The following is a 26237-nucleotide window of genomic DNA, read 5'->3' as shown; positions in this document are numbered from 1 at the left end:
ACAGAAAAGGCAATTATATAATCTGTTTCCTTGTTGTGATTTACAAAGTTAATATATAAAAAGAACATGCTCTTCTTGAATTTTACATAAAACAGTTTTAGATGTTATATTTTAGACAACTGTTTTAGAAAAATTTTAAACCTTTGATTACCTTTAAAAAATATGCAATTTCTAGAACTTCTATTTTAAAACTGATGATAAGTATAAAAATTGGAAAACATAGGAACTATTGGAAAAGGTACCCATTCTACTGTTTACTATGTGGTATTCCTCAATATTAAATGTTGAAATCAGACAACTGTGAATACTGGGGGAAGGTCTGTTCATGTTAATATTATAATACGGGCATTTTTCTATCTTTATGAACATTATTCAAACTGTAAATAAGTTTATTGAACTGTGTTTACAGTTTGAAATTTAGATTGTATCTAGTTTTCCTTCTTTATAGATAATACTGCAATGGGAAATGGGAAATTTTTGCTTAAAGCATTTCTCTATTTTAAGGTATTTCATTAGGAGATTCACAGGACCAAGAGCTGTGTTGCTGAATTGCCTTCTAACAGAGGTTGAAACAATTTACATCCTATATCATCCTTAATACGTAGCACTGTTTGTTTTCTTGTAAGAACAAAATAGCTAATTGACTAGACTAGAATCTTCATTTAAAAAAAACAACTTTGATTATTACTGAAATATGACCTTTCCCCCATTTCTTTGTTAGACCTTTTATATCCTTTTCTGGTGAACTGCAAGTTTATGGCTAGTGCATGGAGAAAAAAGGGTGAATAATAATACAGTGGTAATTGCAGATCCAAAACCAAGTTTTCTGACTCTAAATCCTACATTCCTTCCATTATTCACATTTTTAGAATGACAGCTTCTTAGATGAGGTGAGGTATTTTTCTTTTCCACCAAAAAAACTTTTGATTGGACCAACTGCTGCCAAGAATTTTTGTGGTATTTCTATTCCTTGCACTTTTCTTTGCTTGATGTGATGTTTTAGTACTTTGCCTTTGTGAAGGAAGGCATCATTTAAAAATGGAAATTGGTAAATCCTCCTTCATCTAAGAAGCATTTTGTGACTTTTTATTCCAATATACATTTGGAAAAAATATACATTCCAATATACATTGGAAAAAAGCAAAATGGCTGTTTGAGGAAGCCTTACAAAAAGCTGTGAAAAGAAGAGAAGCGAAAAGCAAAGGAGAAAAGGAAAGATATACCCATCTGAATGCAGAGTTCCAAAGAATAGCAAGGAGAGATAAGAAAGCCTTCCTTGCTGCTTTCTCTGGCAAGCTACAGGTGGTCTACATCTCAGGATCGAGTCACAGGTCAGCATCAGGATCAGATCAGGGGGAACCAGCATCAGCCTCTTTCACAGATCAGCCTGTTCTGAAAAATTGAAAGCGGCTCAAGACTGATTCAAGGGCGGCAGAGGCTCCAGAGGCAGTAATAGCATCCCCGAAGCCAGGACTTGGAGGTTCTCCTGGAGGCTCTCTTTCCGGAGGAGTGGAAGCCAGGAGCTGGGATTGGTCAGGTTCCTGTTAGTCTGAGATCTCCTTCATCCTCCTCAGCTTCAGAAAAATGGCTCAAGCGCCCAAGCACGTGATGAAAAAAATGTCAACATCTGATAATGAAGAATTCCATAAACTCTTTGTTGGTGGCTTGAGCTCTGAAACCACAGAAGAAACTCTATGGAACTACTACCAGCAGTGGGGATATCTTACAGACTGTGTGGTCATAAGAGATCCTGCCAGCCAGACATCAAGAAGATTTGGTTTTGTCACATTTTCCTCTGTGGCTGAGGTGGATGCTGCCATGGCGGCCAGACCTCATTCCATCGATGGGAAAAGGGTCACCCCCAAACGCGCTGTCCCAAGAGAGGACTATGGAAAACCAGGGGCTCTTGTCACTGTGAAGAAGCTGTTTGTTTGTAGAATTGGAGAAGACACGGAGAAGCATCATCTTAGAGATTACTTTGAGAAATATGGAAACATCAATGCCATTGAGATCGTTAGTGATAGGGAGTCTGGAAGGAAAAGAGGCTTTGGGTTTGTGACTTTTGATGACCACGATCCTGTGGATAAGCTTGTATTGCAGAAATACCATACATCAATGGTTATCATGCAGAAGTAAGAAAGGCCTTGTCTAGACAAGAAATGCAGGCACTCCAGCATTCTAGAATAGGAAAGGGAGGAGGTAAGGTTGATTTCCTATACTTGCATAGTGGTGGTGGAAATTTTGGAGCTGGACAAGGAAGGGACTTTAGAGGAGGATCTGATGGAGGTGGGAGCAGTGGTGAATCTGGGGATGGTGACCATGGGTATGGAGGGGGACCAGGAGGTGGTAGTTTGAGGGTTAGTCTTGGTTATGGAGGAGGACCTGGACATGGCCACCAGAATAGGGGCTGCAGAGCGAGAGGAAGGAATGATGGAAGTCAGAATTGCTATAATTTGGGAAATTATAAGCAGAAACCTTCAAAGTACGAGTTACTAAAGAGTGGGAAACTGAATGGTAGGAGGAATATGGAAGGATCATATGGTGGAGGAAACTATTGTCCAGGAGGCCATGGAGAAAGTGGGGATTATGGAGAGATGGCGATACTGAGCTTGTTATTTGACAGGGGCTTGATTGTATAAATCAGGGAGAATGAGAGCCTGGAGGTAACAGAACAGCTTCAGGCTATGGAAATAACAATGTCAAGGAAACTCTCATTTCAGTCATGCATAAATATTTGGTGATGTGGCCCAAGGCATGAGAGCACGTGCAGAAAGCCATTTTGTGAATGGACTTAATTATGTAAAAACATTACCGTCTTTGGAGGAAAAAATCATATAAAAAAATGCTTTTGAGATACAATTCTTTCTTTTTGAAATGTCTTTCCAGTGGCCACTGTTCAAGAGTGTAGAAGCATCTCTTTCTTTGATAATGTTAAATTTCAGTGTTTTGGGTGAGATGTGAAAATCCTTTTTCAAGATTTTCCCCAACATTTGGAAAAACTACTAGCTAGAATCATCATGTAATAAGACCTAACATCATTCTTCTAAAAAAATTTAGTTCATGTGTAAAGAAGCTATTGTACATTGAAGATTTAATAAAATAATTTAAAAGGTGAAAAAAAAAAAAAAGAAAGCCTTCCTTAGCTATCAATGCAAAGAAATAGAGGAAAACAACAGAATGGGAAACACTGGAGATCTATTCAAGAAAATTAGAGCTACCAAGGGAACATTTCATGCAAAGATGGGTTCAATAAAGGACAGAAATGGTATGGACCTAACAGAAGCAGAAGATATTAAGAAGAGGCGGCATGAATATACAGAAGAACTGTATAAAAAAGATCTTCACAGCCCAGATAATCACAATGGTGTGATCACTCACCTAGAGCCAGACGTCCTGGAAAGTGAAGTCAAGAGGGCCTTAGGAAGCATCACTATGAACAAAGCTAGTGGAGGTGATGAAATTCCAGTTGAGCTATTTCAGATCCTGAAAGTTGATGTGTGAAAGTCCTGCACTCAACATGTCAGCAAATTTGGAAAACTCAGCAGTGACCACAGGACTGGAAAAGGTCAGTTTTCATTCTAATCCCAAAGAAAGGCAATGCCAAAGAATGCTCAAACTACCACACATTAGTAATGCACTCATCTCACACATTAGTAATGTATTGCTTAAAATTCTCCAAGCCAGGCTTCAGCAATACATGAACCATGAATATCCAGATGTTCAAGCTGGTTTTAGAAAAGGCAGAGGAACAGAGATCAAATTGCCAACATCCACTGGATCATCGAAAAAGCAAGAGAGTTCCAGAGAAAACATCTATTTCTGCTTTATTGACTATGCCAAAGCCTTTGACTGTGTGGATCGCAATAAACTGTGGAAAATTCTGAAAGAGATGGGAATACCAGACCACCTGACCTGCCTCCTGAGAAACCTGTATGCAGGTCTGGAAGCAACAGTTAAAACTGGACATGGAAGAACAGACTAGTTCCAAATAGGAAAAGGAGTACGTCAAGGCTGTATATTGTCACCCTGCTTATTTAACTTCTATGCAGAGTACATCATGAGAAACGCTGGGCTGGAGGAAGCACAAGCTGGAATCAAGATTGTCGGGAGAAATATCAATAACTTCAGATATGCAGATGACACCACCCATGTGGCAGAAAGTGAAGAGGAACTAAAGAGCCTGTTGATGAAAGTGAAAGAGGAGAGTGAAAAAGTTGGCTTAAAGCTCAACATTCAGAAAACTAAGATCATGGCATCTGGTCCTATCACTTCATGGCAAATAGACATGGAAACAGTGACTGACTTTATTTTTCTGGGCTCCAAAATCACTGCAGATGGTGATTGCAGCCATGAAATTAAAAGACGCCTACTCCTTGGAAGGAAAGTTATGACCAACCTAGACAGCATATTAAAAAGCAGAGACATTACTTTGTCAACAAAGTCATGTATGGATGTGAGAGTTGGACTATAAAGAAAGCTGAACGTGGAAGAATTGATGCTTTTGAACTGTGGTGTTGGAAAAGACTTTTGAGAGTCCCTTGGACTGCAAGAAGATCCAACCAGTCCAACCTAAAGGAAATCAGTCCTGAATATTCATTGGAAGGACTAATGCTGAAGCTGAAAACTCCAATACTTTGGCCACCTGACGCAAAGAGCTGACTCATTGGAAAAGACCCTGATGTTGGGAAAGATTGAGGGCAGGAGGAGAAGGGACTTCAGAGGATGAGATGGTTGGATGGCATCACCGACTCAATGGACATGAGTTTGGATAGACTCCGGGAGTTGTTGATGGACAGGAAGGCCTGGCGTGCTGTCGTTCATCTGGTCGCAAAGAGTCAGACACGATTGAGTGACTAAACTGAACTGATACATTTGGAAAGCTCTTTTGGTCTAATTTTTTTATTCACTCTTGGTTTTCTTTTATTCGGTAGGATTGATCTGAATACATAAGTATTCGTAAAGGCAAAATATCTGTGAGCAGTTAATCAGTAAAAAATGGGGGCCATCATGGGTTGGCTCTGTTAATGCCCTGTGTGGACTCCTCCACGTTTTATTTATTGTGCATGTTGAAACAGTGGTGCTTGGAGTAGTTTCTTTCTATTTTAGGTCAAAAGCTGTTCTCAAATTCTAATAGCTTTTTGTTGTTTTCATTCCTTTTGTGCAGTCTTCTTGGTTGGTTAGAGCTGCTATAAAACATCTCTTTTCAAGTACATCTGGAAGTACCTAACAATTTGGAAAAATGTCTTAGCCTGAAATGAAAGATATATAGATAAAAATATATGGGCTTCCCAGATGGCACTAATGATAAAGAGTCCATCTGCCAGTGCAGAAGAAGCAAGAGACACAGGTTCGATCCCTGAGTTGGGAAGATCTCCTGGAGTAGGAAATGGCACCCTACTCCAGTATTCTTGCCTGGAAAATTCCATGGATTGAGGAGCCTGGCAGGCTATGGCCCATGGGCCTGCAGAGTGTCAGACATAATTGAGTGTCTGAAAACTATCTATTTAAAGCCTTCTGAGACCCAGAAAGTGTTTTCATGTCTTCAGGATCATCCTTGAAGCTTCCCTCTTCTTCACCCAGCGATTTCAGTCAGTTACCAAAACCAGTCTTGTAACTCCTGCTGTTCCTGGCCAGTGCTATGGCCATCCTTGCTCCCACTCCTCTTCAGTATTCTCTTACATGTCTTACTGCAGTGGTTCACCTACCACCGTTGTGATAGCTCTTTCTCTCTATATATATGATGTGTATATGTCTCACATATTCTTAAACACACACACATATATATATATATGTATGTATATAACATATTCTTATTCCAGTCATCAGCTTATGGACACTTGGGTTGTTTCCATGTCTTGGCTCTTGTAAATAGTGCTGCTGTGAACATTGGGGTGCATTTATCTTCTCAAATTAGAATTTTTGTTTATTTCCCCCAGCTGTATGCCCAGGAGTTGGATTGCTGGAGCATATGGCAACTCTTTTTAGTTTATGGAATACCTCTATACAGTTTTCTGTGGTGGCTGCACAAATTTACATTCCCACCAACCTTGAAGGAGGGTTCCCTTTTCTCCACACCCTCTCCAGCTTTTATTATTTGTAGACCTTTATATGATGATCATTCTGACCACTGTGAGGGGATACTGCGCTGTAGTTTTGATTTGTATTTCTCTACTAATTAGAGAAGTTGAGCATCTTTTGAGATGCCTATTGGCCATATGTATGTGTACTTTGGAGAAATATTTATTTAGGTCTTCTGCTCATTTTTTGATTGGGTTGTTTGCTTTTTTGCTGTTGAGTTATATGAGATGTTTCTATATTTTGGAAATTAAGCCCCTGTTGGTTGTATTGTTTGCAAATATTTTCTCCCAGTTTATTGGTTGTCTTTTCATTTTGTTTATGATTTCCTTTGCTGAGCAAAAATTTTTAAGTTTGATTATTCCCTTTTGTTCATTTTTGCCTTTATTTCCATTGCCTTGGGAGACTAAGAAAATATTGGTACAATTTATGTCAGAGAATGTTTTGCCTGTGTTTTCTTCTAGGAGTTCTATGGTATCTGTCTTATATTTAAGTCTCTAAGCCATTTTGACTTTTTTTTCACTTTTGGTGTGTGTAAAATGGGAGGGAATGTTATGACTTCTTTGATTTACAAGTGGCTGTCTAACTTTTCCAATACCACTCGCTAAAGAGACTATCTTTTCTCTATTGTATATTCTTGCCTTCTTTGTCAAAGATTGACTGTAGGTGTGTGGGTTTACTTCTGGGCTCTCTATTTTGTTCCACTGATGTGTCTGTTTTTGTGTCAGTACCCTGCTATTTTGATTAATGGAGCCTTGTAGTATTGTCTGAAGTCTGGGTGGGTATGACTCCAGCTTTGTTCTTTTTCCTCAGGATTGCTTTGGCAATTCTGAGTCTTCTATGTTCAGTCACTAAGTCATGTCACACCCTTTGTGATATAAATTTTAGGATTTAGTTCTGTGGAAAATGTTATGAGTAATGTGATGGGGATCTCATTAAATTCATAGATTGCTTTGGGTAGTATGGAAAATAGGCATATTCTATATCTTCTGATGTCACAAAGTCAATAACATGATACATTGTGGCATCCAACTCTAAAGGCACAAGAAGAAGAAAATGCAAGTGAAACTGGGCTCAGTTCCGGTGACAGAGCCTGGCCTCTGTGACACAAGGTTACTCTGCGTGACAGAAGGCAGAAGTAGGGAGCTGAAGGACGTGTGAGCGTCTGGAGAGATTTGAGGGAGTCTGGTGTTCCAGGTAAACAAGAAGTCAGGGGTTCATTGAGGGTTTTGTCCTACAGTCAGGAGGATTTGCAAATGCTAACATTCTGATACATAGCTTTCCTCAGAGTAAGAGTGTGAAACACTCCATTAGTACAGAGAAAAAAAGTGAAATAGATCCTAAATCCTCCATTTCAATCAAGTAAAACCTAGCTCATTTCTGAACAAATCACAATATTATGAAATCTATTTCTAATTTCTAAAGGAAGAAATGGTAACAAGTTACTGCTTGAGATTTTGTTGTTGTTGTTCTTCCAAACATATAGTTCTTTGAAAGCCTCCTCGAGGAAGTATTTATAATTCCTTATGTATTGCCCTTCTTCTTCCACCCTATAGGGCAGAGTCAGTAGAATAATTATTCACAATTATTTATTTCTGCTGAGGTAAACATGGAGGGTAATGCTAACACTGATTACATGTACTGGAATTTATTCAAGCTCTGGCAGTTTACCTGGATCTATACTTTCCCGTTTTTGGTTTTTGTTTTTTTTTTTTACACACAAGAAATTATGCCATGGGGTAAGCCAGAATCCAAATTAATTTTTAAAGCACTAAATTACCCTTTCATTTCATGCAAGGATGCTCATGATAAAAGACAGAAATGGCAAGGACCTAACAGAAGCAGATGAGATTAAGAAGAGGTAGCAAGAATACACAGAAGAACTGTACAAAAAATATCTTAATGACCTAGATAACCACTATGGTTTGGTCACTTACTTAGAGCCGGACATACTGGAGTGTGAGGTCAAGCAGACTTTAGGAAGTGTTATTATGAACAAAGCTAGTGGAGGTGATGGAATTCTAGCTGAGCTATTTTAAATCCTAAAAGATGATACTGTTAAAAGGCTGCACTCAGTGTGTTAGCAAATTTGGAATACTTAGCACTGGCTATAGGACTGGGGAAGGTGAGTTATCATTCCGGCACCAAAGAAGGACCATGCCAGAGAATGTTCAAACTACCATACAGTTGTGTTCATTTCACATGCTAGCAACATAATGCTCAAAATCCTTCAAACTAGGCTTCAGCAAAATGTGAGCCGAGAACTTCCAGATGTACAAGCTGGGTTTACAAAAGGCAGAGGAAACAGAGATTAAATTGCCAACATTTGTTGGGTCATGGAGAAAGCAAGAGAATTCCAGAAAAACATCTAGTTCTGCTTCATTGGCTATGCTAAAGCCTTTGACTGTAAAGATTACCACAAACTGTGGAAAATTCTTCAAGAAGTAGGAATACCAGACCTCCTTACATGTCTCTTGAGAAACCTGTATGCAGGTCAAGAAGCAACAGTTAGAACCAGACATAGAACAACGGACTGGTTCAAAATTGGGAAAGGAGTATGAGAAGGTTGTATATTGTCACCCTGCTTTTTTTTAACTTATATGTAGAGCACATCATGTGAAATACTGTGCTGGATGAAGCACAAGCTGAAATCAAGATTGCTGGGAGAAATACCAACAACCTCAGATATGTATCTGATGTCACTCTAATGGCAGAAAGTGAAGAGGAACTAAAGAGTCTCTTGATGAGGGTGAAAGAAGAGAGTGAAAAAACTGACTTAAAACTCAACATTCAAAAAACTAAGATCATGGCATCCTGTCCCATCACTTCATGGCAAATAGAAGGAAAAGGTGGAAGCAATGACAAGTTTTATTTTCTAGGGCTCCAAAATGACTGTGGACGATGACTGTGCCATGAAATTAAAAGACGCCTACTTCTTGGAAGGAAAGTTATGAAAAACCTCAGTCGCTCAGTCTTGTCCAACTCTTTGTGACCCCATGGACTGCAGCATGCCAGGCCTCCCTGTCTATAACCAACTCCTGGAGTTTACACAGACTCATGTCCATTGAGTCCATGATGCCATCCAACCATCTCATCTTCTGTCGTTCCCGTCTCCTGCCGTCAGTCTTTCCCAACATTAGGGTCTTTTCTAATGAGGCAGTTCTTCGCATCAGGTGGCCAAAGTATTGGAGTTTCAGCTTCTATATCAGTCCTTCCAATGAGTATTCAGGACTGATCTCCTTTAGGATGGACTGGTTGGATCTCCTTGCAGTCCAAGGGACTCTCAAGAGTCTTCTCCAACACCACAGTTCAAAAACATGAATTCTTTGGCACTCAACTTTCTATATAGTCTAACTCTCAGATCCATACATGACTACTGGAAAAACCATAGCTTTGACTAGATGGACCTTTGTTGGTAAAGTAATGTCTCTGCTTTTTAATGTGCTATATAGGAGAGTGAAGAAGTTGGCTTAAAACTCAACATTCAGAAAACTAAGATCATGGCATCCCGTCCCATCACTTCATGGCAAATAGATGGGAAACAGTGGAAACAGTGACAGACTTTATTTTGGGGGGCTCCAAAATCACTGTAGGTGGTGACTGCAGCCATGAAATTAAAAGACACTTGCTCCTTGGAAGAAAAGTTATGACCAACCTAGACAGCATGACAAACCTAGACAGCTTATTAAAAGGCAGAGACACCACCTTGCTCACAAAGGCCCCCTATAGTCAAAGGTATGGTTTCTCCAGTAGTTACGTATGGACGAATATGAAAATTGAACCATTAAGAAGGCAGAGTGCTGAAGAACTGATCCTTTTTAAATATGATGCTGGAGCAAACTCTTGACAGTCCCTTGGACAGCAAGGAGATCAAAACAGTCAATATCAAAGGAAATCAACCCTGAATATTCATTGGAAGGACTCTTGCTGAAGCTCCAATCTTTGACCACCTCATGCAAAGAGCCAACTCACTGGAAAAGACCCTGATGCTGAGAAAGACTGAAGGCAAAAGGAGAAGGGGAAGGCAGTGGATGAGTTGGTCAGATAGCATCACTGACTCAATGGACATGAATTTGGGCAAAATCTCGGAGATAATGGAGGACAGAGAAGGCTGGCATGCTACAGTCCATGGACTCACAAAGAGTTGGACATGACTTAGTGACTGAGCAACCACAGAAGAAAGTTTGTATCACCCTGACTTAGGCATTGACCAGCTAAATCACCAGTTCATTCATTCATTCTCTATTTTATTGATTAAAAAAAGTTGTTGAAAACCTACCCTTTAAAAGAGGTACCATCTTTACAGTAATTCTCTTGCATTTCCTCCCCCCAGGTATGTAGTAGTTTTAAGCACATGTTTAAGCATCTCTGTTACAAATTGTTTGTTCATGCTCTATACTTTTAATATTTTATTCTTTCCTTTCTTGAATGCTAAACTTATTGATAAAATAGCAGTGCTGAGACCTCTAGCTAGTAATTAATGTAATGCATTGGAACTATCTTGCTTGATGCAAGTCTTTTATTCTCAATTAAGTATCATAACAGATCACTAAGGCAAAATGTCCTTATTCTCTCCCTCCCTTGTGTTTTCGGTAACTTAGCTAGTTCCCAAAAGGTATTTATAACCTGTCTGAATGTGACTGTCATTCCGTACAATTTTTGTTCATTATTTGAATATATTGTCATTTTATGTAACACTGTTGTTCTCCTGCTTTAGTATAAGACAGCCATGTTTTCATGCTCGAGCTATTGAAATAAGTCCTGATAGAAACTCACTTTTTAAAGTTAAATTTTCTTATTTTTTCCAAATATATTCAGTTTTCTATTTGCCTTCCATCACACAACATTTGTCCCACAACATTTAAAATACCATGAGGAAAAATTATCTTAGAATTAGGAAAATGGATTTATCTCTAATAATAATCATCCTGTACTTGTTTTCAGCTTTTCCCCCTTTATTATGCTTGAACTGACATGGTGACTGAAGACGCAAAAAGGTTAAAAAATATCTCAAAATTCATCACTTATGTAACATACCCTTGTTATTAGGAGTTACCTTAATCAGTTAGATATCTAGAGATCTTCAGTTAGAGCACAGTCTCCCAATACCAGCCACTTTCTAACGGCTCCAATGAGAAACCCAACATCTCAGCAGAGTCTAATGCTTTCTACATGTCACTTTCTACAAAGGAATAGAACATAATGGATACTTAATACTTGAGTTAATAATTCACCAAAACCCTAGGTATGACAGAAATTTGAAGTGTTCTCAAAGCATAATTTCAGAAAAAATATTTGGATAAAAAGTTCATGATTTCATTATATAACAACAACAACAAGTCACATTTTAAAATGTTTTACCTATAGGATATGGATATTATAACAATATTATTGCAAAAAAAGCTATAACATTGTCGCATGTTATAAAGAGTCAAGCTGTCTTCATGATGGCCTGTTTATAAAAGCACCTTTTCTCCACTCCCATAGGCGCTCTTTCGGACAGTAGCGATGATGGTGCCTGACTACGCTATGATTGCTGAAATCGTCCTGTACTCCTGTGGCTTTGTCACAGCTCGGCCACTGTCAGTGAAGATTGTGGCTACATATCGCCTGTGTTCAGAGCAGTTGTCATCACAACATCACTATGACTATGGAATGAGAGCCGTGAAGTCAGTGCTTACCGCTGCCGGGAATCTAAAGGTAGAAACTCAAGTAACTTCTTATTCATTTCCTGTTTGTAAATCTCAGGACCATGCGTCTTTACAGAGCTCCAATAACTGATTGATTCCATCAACTGGAAAAAAAGTTCCCTATTTTACTACAATAATTGATCATTTGCACACATGAAAAAGGACATTTTATGATTTGTAAAACCTTAGCCATGTGATTAGTGATTTGAGTTCCATCCCACAGTTTTAATTATATGAAACTGAGTACTACTGAGGAATAAAATTCCTTGCTGCTGAGAAATACTTGGAAGCATTTTAGTCTATGTGAACATACGTAATTTTAAAGGAAACAATGTATGTATAATTAATATAAATGTACAAAATTCCTAGACATTGTTATTTAATATAATTATAGAGTTGCAGCCCACTACGCACTAGCAGTAATGGATTTGCAAGGTGCAATGGTAAAAAATCCACCTGCCATGGCAGGAGACACAAGAGAAGCAAGTTCTATCTCTGAGTCAGGAAGATCCCCTGGAGTAGGAAATGGCGACCTACTTCAGTATTCTTTCCTGGAAAATTCCATGGGCAGAGGAGCCTGGTGGGCTAGAGTCCAGACGGTTGCAAAGGGTCAGACATGACTGAGCATGCACACACACATACCACCAGTAATGGATTTGCAGTATAATGTGTGCATTTTAAGATGGTATGAATCATAATTATATTGATTAAAAGGGCAAATATTTTAAGATTGGGGTAACTTTTCATTGGAAGTATTTTGTAGAAACATAAAGTATAACTGTTCTATTTTCTTTATGAAAGTAAGCAAGATAGGCCATGTGTGCTAAGTCGCTTCGGTCGTGTCCAACTCTTTGAGACCCTATGGACTGTAGCCTGCCAGGCTCCTCTGTCCGTGGGATTAATTAACAGCAAAATGCAAACTTTGACCTTGTAGCTTATAAAAATTTTCATGCTCATGACTGTGGGAGATTTTAAAATATATCCTGTGTGATTAAAAACAATGGCATGCATTTTTGACTTCTAAATGATGTTACCAGGAATTCTGATATATAGTGGTGATATTCTATTTCACATTTGTCTAACATGACTTCAAGTCATTATTTTAGTAATAAACAAATGCAACTAGAAGCAACAGTTTGTATTAACCTGACGTGTCATGATTGCATTGTGGTCAGATAATGGGAAAGATAATGCTTTGTTCTACTGTATGTCATCACTGACATCTTGACTGTGGAAATGAACTATTAAAGTTATGCAGCAAATGAATTCTGCAAATGAATCCTATCATTCTTTGTCAAAAGCTAATTTAGAATTGTTGAATGTGTTGGCTTGAATAGTTTGAAGTTTGTTTCTATTTTATCAGGAAACAATTTAAACGTTTGTTTTAAGATGATAGCCTTTTGACAAAACAGACTTCTGACACTTCATAATTGCTGTGTGGTTAGGTTGATGCAAAGACAAAGTCCATGTTAGCAGAGCTAGCTTTAGGTTTGGCAACTCTGGTAATTCAGAGACAGCAGGCCTTAACTGCCAGGCATCATTGACTTTGTAAAGTTAAAGCCAGTTAAGTAGAAGCATGGAATTTACTAGAAAGATTCCAGAGAACAGGATGAGGGTTCTGGAAACCTAAACTGATGATGGTGGGAATAGCTTTGGTGTGAAATTTTGAATCAAGTATAGAAGTTGAGAGAAACATTTCTGAGTTCAGATTTTTTTGTGAATTACATGAACCATCTTATGGGCATGAGCAACAAATTGAGTTCAGCCACGTTTTTAGTAAACCTCTGTTTACCACAGGTATTTTGGAATTTAATATATATTTGCCAAAGCACCCTCTACTCAAGTGACAGTGCATTAACCAGCCCTCTCCACGCTGCCAGGGGAACACACTCAAGCATGCTAGGACCAAGTGTGCAGTCAGAAGGTGGCATGCCACCCTGCCCTCTCACTTATGGTCAGGTGGCTTGTTCTCGAAACTTTCTGAAGTTAGTTGGTTATGTTATTGTTGTTATGTCCTTTAGTTAATTGTCAATGAAACTGATGGTATATGAGCATGAAAAGAAGAGGTTTGGTTTTATGAAAACTGAGTTCCTTGTTTAAGAAAGACTGAGTAAAGATGAAATGCTAAAAAGTTCACTTGAAATTAGGTATAGATAAGAAAAGTAAGACTGAAAAAGAACAATTCATGAGGATGCTACATTTAGATTGTCTCCTAAGTATCTTTGAAGAGAATGATTATCTTTAAAAAACAGAAACAATAAAACACAAAAAAATCTAGAGCGGCGACTCATTATTGATTGTTTTTGGTTTTGTTTTGTACAAGAAAAATTGTGCAGAACTCCACCCTCAGAGAAAAAGCCTTGACACCAAAATATGGGCAACTGAGTGAATATTTATATGTTTTAACTTTAAATCTTTTAATGAATCCCCATTTTTAATGACTATTTACATTTATCAACTGACTGCTGGTTTTGAATGCATAGGACAGGCAAGGCCTTACCCAGGATAGAAGCAGTGGCAACTCCCAAACTCTGAAAATCATGACCAATAGCTTTTTACCAAGAGTGTCTATGAAAAGGTAGTTAGTTAAACTTAGAATTTCATTATGTACTAGTATAAAATTCAACAAGTATAATTGTCAGTTTCTGAAATTAATAACAGCCCAGTGAAATGAAAATAAATAACATCTTTGCATGGGTTTGAAGGCCCTCTGGGGCCTGGGTGCTTGTGTGGATGAACATGCATGGAGTGCAGTTAACAGATGCAGATGTCATCATGAGTATATTTTCTTTCAGTTGAAATATCCAAATGAAAATGAAGAAATTCTGCTACTTAGATCTATTATTGATGTAAATTTGCCAAAATTTTTGTCCCATGATTTACCACTCTTTGAGGTAAGAATATTTTGTACTCTGATGTATCAAAAATCTTGTAATAATGTATTTATCAAGTGTCCAAGTTTTCAAGTCCCATTGAGAAACTTCCAGTGTAGAAAACAGAGAAACATAGGTCACTCCATGTTTTATTTGAAATGTGTTTAGCTAGCTTTGTTGTTACAAGTAACTTTTAACAACTTGGGATTTTTTTTAAGTAGTACTTTTTTCTACTGCAGAATATAATAAACACACAAAAGTCACAGAATTTTTGCTTATAAATCTCACTAGGAAATAGACTCCATGGAGGAAAGTAATTGGTTAAACACACCACCGAATCCCTTACACAGAGGGATACTTTGCAAATGTTTGTCAAAATTAATGATCGAAGAAGTAAAAAATAAGCTTGATTTCTTCAAAAGAGTGCAGTGTCTTTTATGAAATTGGTTTTTTTCAGGATAATTTAAGAACTAGGTTTAATAATATTGTTATATTTAAAACTTAGATTATAAGTAATTGTAAAGAATTATTAGAGTGATGGTTAACGTTCCTGTATTGTCATGTGATGTCATTGTTTTTCTTTTCCCATTCTCAGCAGAAGTGACTGGGGGTGGTGGGTAGTGGGCTGCTGACACGTGGTAGAGTTCCTCTGTCTTGCACTGCCATGAGGAATGGACAGTTAGCTTCCAGTGTGTAGAGACTGAGATCAGAAGACTCTCATAGGGAGGAGAGAAGTGACTCTGCCACTGTGGTGTGCTCCAGTGCCCTTAGCTATCCATAGGAACAATGTTTCATCATTCTAAAAGAAGCTCCCGTTCGTATTTGGAATTGACAGTGCAAATATTTTATAGATCAAGTTTTCAGGGAATTGGTTCAAAATTTCTTGTTAAAAATTTCCCTCAGTTTCTTTGGTACTAGTATACTGTACAGATTTTCCAGGAATAAACATAAGTAAAGCTATATTTATTTTTATGAAGTAGAGGTATATCTCATTTAGATGTATTCTCCTATAGCTGTGTATTCATTGAGCAAATATTTCTTGAGCAATATTTTACAAATGGAGCATAACTGGCATTTTCAAATAGGATAGTTCCCAGTTGTGAGAGACTGTCCCATATGCTACAAACTCTTGGCATCCCTGGTTCCCCCAGTATCTCTGGACTTTCACATTAATACAACCAGAAGGACAACTCCATGTATTCCCTACTCTCTACCTGGCAGAGAGGAACTTGTGAAAGGAACAGGTCTTGATTGAGAACCACTAACTACCAGATATGGAATTGTCTGCTTCTTTAAGGTTAACCATAAATAATTTGAACAATCTGAGAAGATATTTTTGCTTACTTAGCAAACACTGTGCATTTACAACTGTGGGTGGACCCACTATGCATGGACCCAACCCTATTCTAAGAGCTTTATGAATAGTTACTCCTAAGCACTGGGGGCTCAGATGATAAAGAATCTGCCTGTGATGTAGGAGATCTGGTTTTGATTCCTTGGTCAGTAAGATACCCTGGAGAAGGGCATGGTTACCAAGCAAGGCTTTAGCAATACGTGAACTGTGAACTTTCAGATGTACAAGATGGTTTTAGAAAAGGCAGAGGAACCAGAGATCAAATTGCCAATGTTTGCTGGATCATCAAAACAGCAAGAGAGTTCGAGAAAAACATCTATTTCTGCTTTATTGACTATGCCAAAGCCTTTGACTGTGTGGATCACAATAAACTGTGGAAAATTCTGAAAGAGATGGGAATACCAGACCACCTGACCTGCCTCTTGAGAAACCTGTATGCTGGTCAGGAAGCAATAATTAAAACTAGACATGGAACAACAGACTGGTTCCAAACAGGAAAAGGAGTATATCAAGGCTGTATATTGTCACCCTGCTTATTTAACTTATATGCAGAGTACATCATGAGAAGCACAAGCTGGAATCAAGATTGCTGGGAGACATATCAATAACTTCAGATATGCAGATGACACCACCCATATGGCAGAAAGCGAAGGAGAGCTAAAGAGCCTGTTGATGAAAGTGAAAGAGGAAAGTGAAAAAGTTGGCTTAAAGCTCAACATTCAGAAAACTAAGATCATGGCATCTGGTTCCATCAAAGTGAAGTGAAGTCATGTCCGACTCTTTGCGACCCCGTGGACTGTAGCCCACCAGGCTCCTCCATCCTTGGAATCTTCTAGGCAAAAATACTGGAGTGGGTTGCCATTTCCTTCTCCAGGGGATCTTCCCAACCTGGGGATCGAATCCAGATCTTCCGCATTGCAGGCAGATGCTTTACCATTGACCCACAAGGGAATCCCAACATTTCATGGCAAATAGATGAGGAAACAATGGAAACAGTGGCTGACTTTATTTTGGGGAGCTCCAAAATCACTGCAGATGGTGATTGCAGCCATGAGATTAAAAGACACTTACTCCTTGGAAGGAAAGTTATGACCAACCTAGACAGCATATTAAAAAGCAGAGACATTCCTTTGTCAACAAAGGTCCGTCTAGTCAAGGCTATGGTTTTTCCAGTGGTCATGTATGGATGTGAGAGTTGGACTACAAAGAAAGCTGAGCACCGAAGAATTGATGCTTTTGAACTGTGATGTTGGAGAAGACTCTTGAGAGTCCCTTGGACTGCAAAGAGATCCAACCAGTCCATCCTAAAAGGAGATCAGTCTCGGGTATTCATTGGAAGGACTGATGTTGAAGCTGAAACTCCAATATTTTGGCCACCTGATGCGAAGAGTTGACTCACTTGAAAAGACCCTGATGCTTGGAAAGATTGAGGGTAGGAGAAGAGGAAGACAGAGGATGAGATGGTTGGATGGCATCACCGACTCAATGGACATGGGTTTGGGTGGACTCCAGGAGTTGGTTATGGACAGGGAGGCCTGGTGTGCTGCAGTTCATGGTATTGCAGAGAGTCAGACATAACTGAGCTACTGAACTGAACTGAACTGAACTGAACCCACTCCAGTATTCTTGCCTGGAGAATCCCCTGGACAGAGCAGCCTGGTGAGATACAGTCCATAGGGTCGCAAAGAGTCAGACACTACTGAGCAACTAACAAGCCCCCAGTAGGACAGGAGCTGTCATTATCTCCATTTTACAGATGATGTAAGCGAAGTAGAGTTGATAAGTTACTTGGGGTCTTGGCCAGTATATGACAGAAAGAGAACTGCAGCCACTTAGCCAGGCTACATCCTACTGCATTGTCTTTGTCTCTCCTTTACCCAAAGGAAACTTACTGCTCTGAACTGGAGTCGGTTTCTCTGTAACAGCATTTAAAGAATTAAATTTAAGAGTGGTCAAACTGAAAGTTTGTCAGTTCTAAGGTATAACTCAAATGCATGCTTTCATGGTAAGCTCTTCTGAATTTTCGCTTTCATCTTCAGAGTGAAAAGAATAGTTGTATTTCTCACATAGGTTGCTGTGAAGTGAAATGAATGTTGCTCAGTTGTGTCTGACTTTTTGCGACCCCATGGACTGAGGTCTCCAGGCCAGACATGAATTCCCCAGACATGAATTTTCCAGGCCAGAATACTGGAGTGGGTTGCCATTCCCTTCTCCAGGGGAATCTTCCCAACCCAGGAATCGAACCCAGGTCTCCCACATTGCAGGCAGATTCTTTACCAACGGAGCCAACAGGGAAACCCTAAGTTGCTATAATGCTTATGAAATAGCCTTAGTGGTACATAAAGGAATGTTTCTTAGACCTTGAAAGTAACTTTATATTTTCATATAAACTATATGTGGAATTACAATTCTTTCCAATTCTATATTATGTGATTATATTATTTTTCTAAAGCTTCCATAACAGAGCACCACAAACCTGGTGGCTTAAAACAACAGAAATTTATTTTCTCACAGTTCTGGAGGATAAAAGTCTGAAATAAGCTGTTGGTTACCTCTGAAAGAAGGTAAAGATTCTTTAGGAAAGAACCCTTCCTTGCTTTTTCTTAGCTTCTGCTGGCTACTGACGATCTTTGATGTTCCTTGGCTTGTCATTGGTGGTTCCCTGGTGGCTTCAGCTTCTGTCCCCATCACTAGAATGGCCTTGTTTCCAGGACTCTTCGAGTTTGCATCTTCCTCTCCTTTATGTTGTATAGATACCAGTCACTGGAGTTAGGGTCCAGTAGGATCTCATCTGATCTAATTACATCTGCAAAGATCTTATTTCCCGATAAGGTGACATTCTGACATAAATTTTTGAGAAACACTAAAAGGATTAACATACTACCCACTACACTGATTAAAATACTGTTAAACTAATTTTTATGTATGATATGAGGTATGGATTCAAGTTCATTATTTTGATAAATACAGGTATCCTAGCATACTTTGTTCAAAGACTATTTTTTTAAATCTTTACTGGATTATTTTTGCTTGAGAATGAGTTTTCATATGTGTGTGAATCTATATTTGGTCTCCCTCTTCTGTTCCATTGTTATATTTTGTCTATTTGTATGCTAGTATGATACTGTTTTTATAATAAGCCTTGAAATCAGATAAAGTTCATCTTTTAACTTTTTAACTGAAAAAATGTAAAACTACAACATCTGAAGAAGAAAACAGGACAAATCTCTTGTGAATTTGGGTTAGGCAAAAATTTCTTGAATACACCACCAAAAGCACAATGCATGAAACAATAAATTGATAAAATAGGCTCATCAGAATTAAAAACTTTGCTCTTTGAAATACACTGTAAGAGAATGAAAGACAAGTTAGAGCTATAAAAAATAGTTGCCTATTAGATGTATGGTGAAGCACTTGTAAGTAGAATGCTTAACAAATGGTCAAAACTTCCCATGAAGAAAATAAACCCATTAAAATAGGCAAAAGGTTTGAGATTGAGCAAACTCTGGGAAATGGTGAAGGACAGGGATGCCTGGTGTGCTGCAGTCCTTGGGGTCATGAAGAGTTGGACATGACTTGGCGACTAAAGAACAAGAACAACAAAAGATTTGAACAAACATTTCACTAAAGAAGATATACATATGGCACAAAAGTAACACAAAGGTGTCACTTTTTAGCAAATACAAATTGAAGCCATAGCAAGATACTGTTACACACTTATTTAAAAAATACTGATTATACCAAATATTGAAACTCTCATACACTGCTGAGGGGAATTTAAAATAAGACAACCATTTGGGAAAGCAAACAGTTTCTTCTAATGTTAGACACATACTTGCCGTTGTGTTGCGTTAGTCATTCAGTAGTGACTGACTCTTTGCGATGCCATGGACTGTAGCCTACCAGGCTCCTCCATCCATGGAGTTCTCCAGGCAAAAATACTGGAGTGGGTTGCCATTCCCTTCTCTGGGGGATCTTCTTGACCCAGGGATTCAACCCAGAATCTGCATTACAGGCAGATTCTTTACCATCTGAGGGTACTATCCAAGTATTCCACTTCTCAGTATTCACTTGAGAGAATTGAAAGCATTTGTCCATGCAAAGACTTGTGTGTACGTGTTCATGGCATCTTTATTTATTTCCAAAACGAAAAACAATGAAAATGTCCATCAGCAGGAAAATGGATTTAAAAACCGGCACCTCAGTATGGTGGACTACTTCAATGCAATGAACTATTGATATATGCAGTGACATGTTTGAGTTTTCAAACCTTTATGCTGAGTGAAAGAAGCTAGATTTAAAAAAGTAGTACACATAATGTGTAATTTCATCCCTATTAAAGTCTAGGCAATGAAATTAAAAATAGAAACAGAAAGCAAATTAGTGTGTGTGCTGATTGTCTGGGGATGGAGGTAGGTGTCAAGGAGAGGAAAGAGGAGGATTACAAAAGATCATCAGGAAACTTGTGGCGATGGTTGATATGTTGATTATCTTCATTGAGCTGGTGGTTTCACTTATCAAATTATGCCCTTTAAATATAAGCAGTTCATTGTATGTCAGTCATACCTCCATGAAGCTGTTAAAAATACTGAGCTATTATTTAATGGCTCTATTTTCATCAGTATTAAATAAGATGTGAGAAATTTTATCAAGTTTATAAACATATACATATGTGTATAGATGTACACATATACACACAAACATATATAGAGAGATAATATGAGAGTTTATAGCTATGTAATGTCAGTATAAACATCCAAATCATCTATTATCAGGGAATTACTTCAGATTTGTTTCCTGGGGTGAAATTACCAAAACCAGATTACAACGATTTGCTGGGAGCTATCAAAGACAACTGTGACTCCATGAATTTGCAAATGACCAGATTCTTTTCTGAGAAGATCCTTCAGATATATGAGATGATGATTGTGCGCCATGGCTTTATGATTGTTGGAGAACCATTTGGAGGAAAAACCAGTGCATATCGCGTCTTAGCTGGAGCATTAAATGACCTATGTGAAAAGGTAAGTGTGGTATTAATACATCAATTTACCAATAATCAGCTTTGTGTAAGATAGGATGTATGGTCACTTAAAAGGATACTTTAATGCAGCAACTTAAAATTATGAAAATACAGAGAAAATAGAAAAGTAATATGATTCAAGTAGGAAGTTCAGCATATAAAGAATATGCCACAGATTTGCCTCAAAGCCTTTGGTTCTTTTTTAAAAAGTTTAATTATAAAGGTAACATGTTCATTGTATAAAAAAATCTGAAAATGTGAAAAAAGCTTATACTTTACTAGAGTAATTTATAATTTCATAGGAGAGTGTATTTTATTTCCTTGATGTTCAGATTCATAATGCAAACTTCCTCTAGTGCTGTCTGCTAGTGGTATTGAATTGAAGTGTGTGTGTTTTGTGTATGTATAATAGAATATGAATATAAGCATAGTAAATAATGATAATTATTCAAAATTACTGTCCTAGTTGACTCAGTTTGATCTACTTTGATATGCTAAAGGAGTGAGGCTTTAAATTCTCCAACTAATACTGCATTTGTGTCTACTTATCTTTGTATTTCAAATAATTTTTGCCACATATGTTTCAATGTTTGTAGCCAAATGGGATTTGTATCATTACACCTTCATTGTGGAGCCTCCCCCTTCAGCCAGTATAATATTATGTACTTGTGTTATTTGCCATGGATCCCCTGTGTCTAATTTCAGTATTGCAACCCTCGCTTTTTCCTTGCATACATATTTTCCCATGTTTGGTAATTGTGACTCTGACTGTCGCTGTGATTTACTTTTTTATGGAGAGTAAATAGTTTGACTTTTATTTTCTCCATTTGATGGCCTTATCTTCTCATTGGGGAATTTAGATTCATTTGTATTTATTATCAAACTGATGTGTGCTTATTTCTGTCATCTTTCCCTTGATGCTTTTATCCTTACATGTGCTTTCCTTTCTTCGCCTCCCTTCCATCTGTCTTGTCTTCTTTTGCTGAGTTTTTATTTGCATTCTTCCTCCTTTGTTGTTTTATTACTATATGAACTAATTATTTTGCTATAAAAATAAATCTCTAAAAGCCAAATTTGGTGCCACTAAAAGATTTTAAAAGGTAAAGGTTATGACCATGTATTCTGGGACAATATAAAGCCTCAAAGTGATTCATTACCAGGAAATTCGAAGAGTGACATTGTGGTAAGGTAAATGCGGCTTCATAGTCACTGCCTACAACCTGCAACTTCACACTAGCTCTAATGCATTTGGGACAAAAATCTTTCTTTGATGGCAGCAACTTTGTCCTGACTAAGATATTCTAATAGAGCTTTCCCATGCTTCTGAGTTAAGGATGACATATTGTTATTCCCTTTCTGGGAACAAAGAAGAAAGCAATGACCTTGAGTTTATTTTACTGCTTCATATTATTATTCCCATATCTTTTCCTCAGTTTGGCATTTCATGCCCCAAGCTCCACTGGTGGTGGGCAGAAAGCAGTGTGGGAGAGCTGAACTTAGTATGTTATTACATTCAGGTATGACCTAAACCAAATCCCTTACGATTATACACTGGAAGTGACAGTTGGATTCAAGGGATTAGATCTGATAGATAAAGTGCGTGAAGAACTATGGATGTAGGTTCATGACATTGTACAGGAGACAATGATCAAGACCATCCCCAAGAAAAAGAAATGGAAAATGGCAAAATGGTTGTTTGAGGAGACCTTACAAATAGCTGAGAAAAGAATAGAAACAAAAGGCAAAGAAGAAAAGGAAAGATAGACCCATCTCAATGAAGAGTTCCAAAGAATAGCAAGGAGAGATAAGAAAGCCTTCCTCAAATATCAATGCAAAGAAATAGAGGAAAACAATAAAATGGGAAAGATTAGAGATCTCTTGAAGAAAATTAGAGATAGCAAGGGAACATTTCATGCAAAGATGGCCACTATAAAGGACAGAAAAGATATGGAAGCATAAAATATTAAGATAGGTGACAAGAATACACAGAAAAACTATACAAAAAAGATCTTCATGACCCAGATAACCACAGTGGTGTGATCACTCACCTACGGCCAGACATCCTGGAACATGAAGTTGAGTGGGCCTTAGGAAGCATCACTAGGAGCAAAGCTAGTGGAGGTGATGGCATTCCAGTTGAGCTATTTCAAATCCTGAAAGATGATGCTGTGAAAGAGCTGCACTCAATATGCCAGCCAATTTGGAAAACTCAGCGGTGGCCACAGGACTGGAAAAGGTCAGTTTTCATTCCAATCCCAAAGAAAGGCAATGCCAAGGAATGTTCAAACTACTGCACAATTGCACTCATCTCACAGACTAGTGAAGTAATGCTCAAAATTCTCCAAGTCAAGCTTAAACAGTACATGAACTGTGAAATTCCAGATGTTCAAGCTGGATTTAGAAAAGGCGGAGGAACCAGAGATCAAATTGCCAACATCCATTGCATCATTGAGAGAGAAAGAGTCCTAGAAAAGCATCTACTTCTGCTTTATCGACTACGCCAAAGCCTTTGACCGTGTGGATCACAACAAACTGTGGAAAATTCTTCAAGAGATGGGATTACCAGACCACCTGATCTGCCTCTTGGGAAATCTGTATGCATGTCAAGAAGCAACAGTTGGAACTGGACATGGAACAACAGACTGGTTCCAAATTGGGAAAGTAGTAAGTCAAGGCTGTATATTGTCACCCTGCTTATTTAACTTCTATGCAGAGCGCATCATGCAAAATGCCAGGCTGGATGAAGCAGAAGCTAGAATCAAGGTTGCTGGAAGAAATATCAATAACCTCAGATGTGCAGATGACACCACCCTTATGGCAGAAAGTGGAGAAGAACTAAAGAGCCTCTTGATAAAAGTGAAAGAGGAGAGTGAAAAGTTGGCTTAAAACTCAACATTCAGGAAACTAAGATCATGGCATCTGGTCCCATCACTTCATGGCAAATAGATGGGGAAACAGTGGAAACAGTGTTTGGCTTTATTTTCTTGGGCTTCCAAATCACGCAGATGGTGACTGCAGCCATGAAATTAAAAGATGCTTGCTGCCTGAAAGAAAAGCTATGTCCAACCTAGACAACCTATTAAAAAGCAGAGACATTACTTTGCCAACAAAGGTCCGTCTAGTCAAAGCTATGATTTTTCCAGTAGTCATGTATGAATGTGAGAGTTAGACTTTATAACAAAAGCTGAGTGCTGAAATATCGATGCTTTTGAACTGTGGTGTTGGAGAAGACTCTTGAGAGTCCCTTGGGCTGCAAAGGGATCCAACCAGTCCATCCTAAAGGAAATCAGTCCTGAATTCATTAGAAGGACTGATGCTGAAGCTGAAACTCCAATACTTTGGCCACCTGGTGTGAAGAACTGATTCACTTGAAAAGATCCTGATGCTAGGAAAGATTGAGGGCTGGAGGAGAAGGGGATGACAGAGGATGAGATGGTTGGATGGCTTCACCGACTATGGACATGAGTTTGAGTGAACTTTGGGAGTTGGTGATGGACAGGGAGGCCTGGCGTGCTGCAGTCCATAAGGTCTCAAAGAGTCGGAGACGACTGAGCGACTGAACTGATCTGAACTGAAAAAAAAAAAAAAGGTCATGAATAAGTAGAGCACAGTGAAACTATTCTGTATATGTTGTAATGGTGGATACGTGATATAATGTATTTGGCAAAATCCATAGAACTGTCCAATACAAAGAGTAAACCTTAGTAAGCCATGAGATTTAGTCAATAAGAAGATATCCATATCACTCATAATAATGCACCACACCAATGCTAGGCTTTAATAATAGGGGAAATTGTGTGTTGGGTGGGAGGTGGAGGGAATATATGTGGATATATATACAGTACTTTCTGTTCAATTTTTCTGTAAACCTAAAGCTCTTCTAAAAAAACTATCAGTTAGAAACATAAAAAAGCTTATGCCCTAGGTCCATTAATATCTCTTATTAATTCCATATAACAGTTTTCAAGGTTTTAGTGGAAACTGTCAACTTAACAATATGAACTTTTTCACGACATGAAAATGGTACATATTTCCATATATTTTAATTATTTAATTTTCACTCAAAGAATGTTTTGTAGCAAGAATCATCCAAGTTCAGCCCATGGGGCAAATTCAGCCCCAGATCTGTTTTTGTAATGCCAGTGAGTTTAGAATGGTGTTAACATTTTTAAGGTTTGTAAGGAAAAACAGAAAAGAATATCTAACCCGTAAAGCATATAATAACAACTATTTATAGATCTCAACCAACATTTACTGATTTATCCCTAAGTATCTTATGAGTTTTTAAATCCATTTGTAAATTGTACTTCTAAATTTTATTGTTAAGCTTTTCATTGACATTATTTAGAAAATATAGTCAGTGTTTAGATAATGACCTTGTACTCTGGAACCTTGTTAAGTGAACTCTTTACTTCTGATAGTTTCTTTTAGAATCTTTAGGATTATCTACATACACAATCATGTTTTCCATGAATAAAGACAGTATTCTTTTCAATAAATAAATTATTGTTTTCTGTTAAGGGGTTAATGGAGGAAAACAAGGTTCAGATTACTGTTTTAAATCCGAAGTCCGTCACCATGGGCCAGCTGTATGGACAGTTTGACTTAGTGTCCCATGAGTGGTCCGATGGGGTCCTTGCTGTCAGTTTCAGAGCATTCGCTGCTTCATCGGTAAGTGCCAACACTTTGCATTTCTACTTGGAAAGGCTATGAGAGCTCTGATTTTTTCAGTTTCGAGTAAACTTTTGTATTTATAGTTCAAGGTGCATATTTAAAGTGCAGTACTGAATAGTGTGGCAGAGTTTCTGTGAAGAGCACTTGGGAGTCTACAAAGACGGCCAGAGACCATGGGGGCAGGCATAGCCTCCTCAGTATGCGCAGAAGAAAGGGCACGAGGAAAGGAGGCTGAGGAGAGCATGTCTGGCGCTCATTTTCCAGGCTATGTGACCCAGCAAGGAGAGCATCTGAATGACAGGAGCCTTTTGATCCATCAGTAGCATTCTTTGCCCTGCTGCTGAGCTGGCTGTTGCTGTCACACCCACTGACTGTTAGATAGACCCCAGGCTGAAAGAGCAAGTGGCAGACCAACTCCAGGACTTCCCTCTAGTGTGCCGGGAGAGCATGAGCTGCCTGTGGGAGGAAAACGCGAGGGATATGCCAGCTGCTGACCTCTGGGGAGGGCAGTGGGAGCTTGCCCCTTCCCGGCGTACCCTGCTGAGGGG

General features: G+C 38.4%; 1 protein-coding gene and 1 pseudogene across 3 annotated transcripts in view; both read left to right on the top strand.

The window, feature by feature from the left end:
- Nucleotides 1-26237, top strand: part of DNAH7 (dynein axonemal heavy chain 7) — a 266322-nt gene that overhangs the window by 111471 nt on the left and 128614 nt on the right. For all 3 annotated transcript variants that reach the window (XR_006058804.2, XM_042244009.2, XM_004004780.6), the window contains 4 exons: nucleotides 11563-11775; nucleotides 14561-14659; nucleotides 20768-21016; nucleotides 25537-25686. Coding sequence is in view for 2 of the 3 variants with exons in the window: in XM_042244009.2 (XP_042099943.1) it covers nucleotides 11563-11775; nucleotides 14561-14659; nucleotides 20768-21016; nucleotides 25537-25686 (711 nt within the window). In the remaining variant the exon portion in view is untranslated. The remainder of the gene's footprint in view (nucleotides 1-11562; nucleotides 11776-14560; nucleotides 14660-20767; nucleotides 21017-25536; nucleotides 25687-26237) is intronic.
- On the top strand, nucleotides 47-6412 carry LOC105610079 (heterogeneous nuclear ribonucleoproteins A2/B1-like; annotated as a pseudogene).

Source organism: Ovis aries, chromosome 2, assembly GCF_016772045.2.
Source record: "Ovis aries strain OAR_USU_Benz2616 breed Rambouillet chromosome 2, ARS-UI_Ramb_v3.0, whole genome shotgun sequence".
Taxonomy (NCBI): domain Eukaryota; kingdom Metazoa; phylum Chordata; class Mammalia; order Artiodactyla; family Bovidae; genus Ovis; species Ovis aries.
This window is presented reverse-complemented; position numbering and strand designations above follow the sequence as displayed.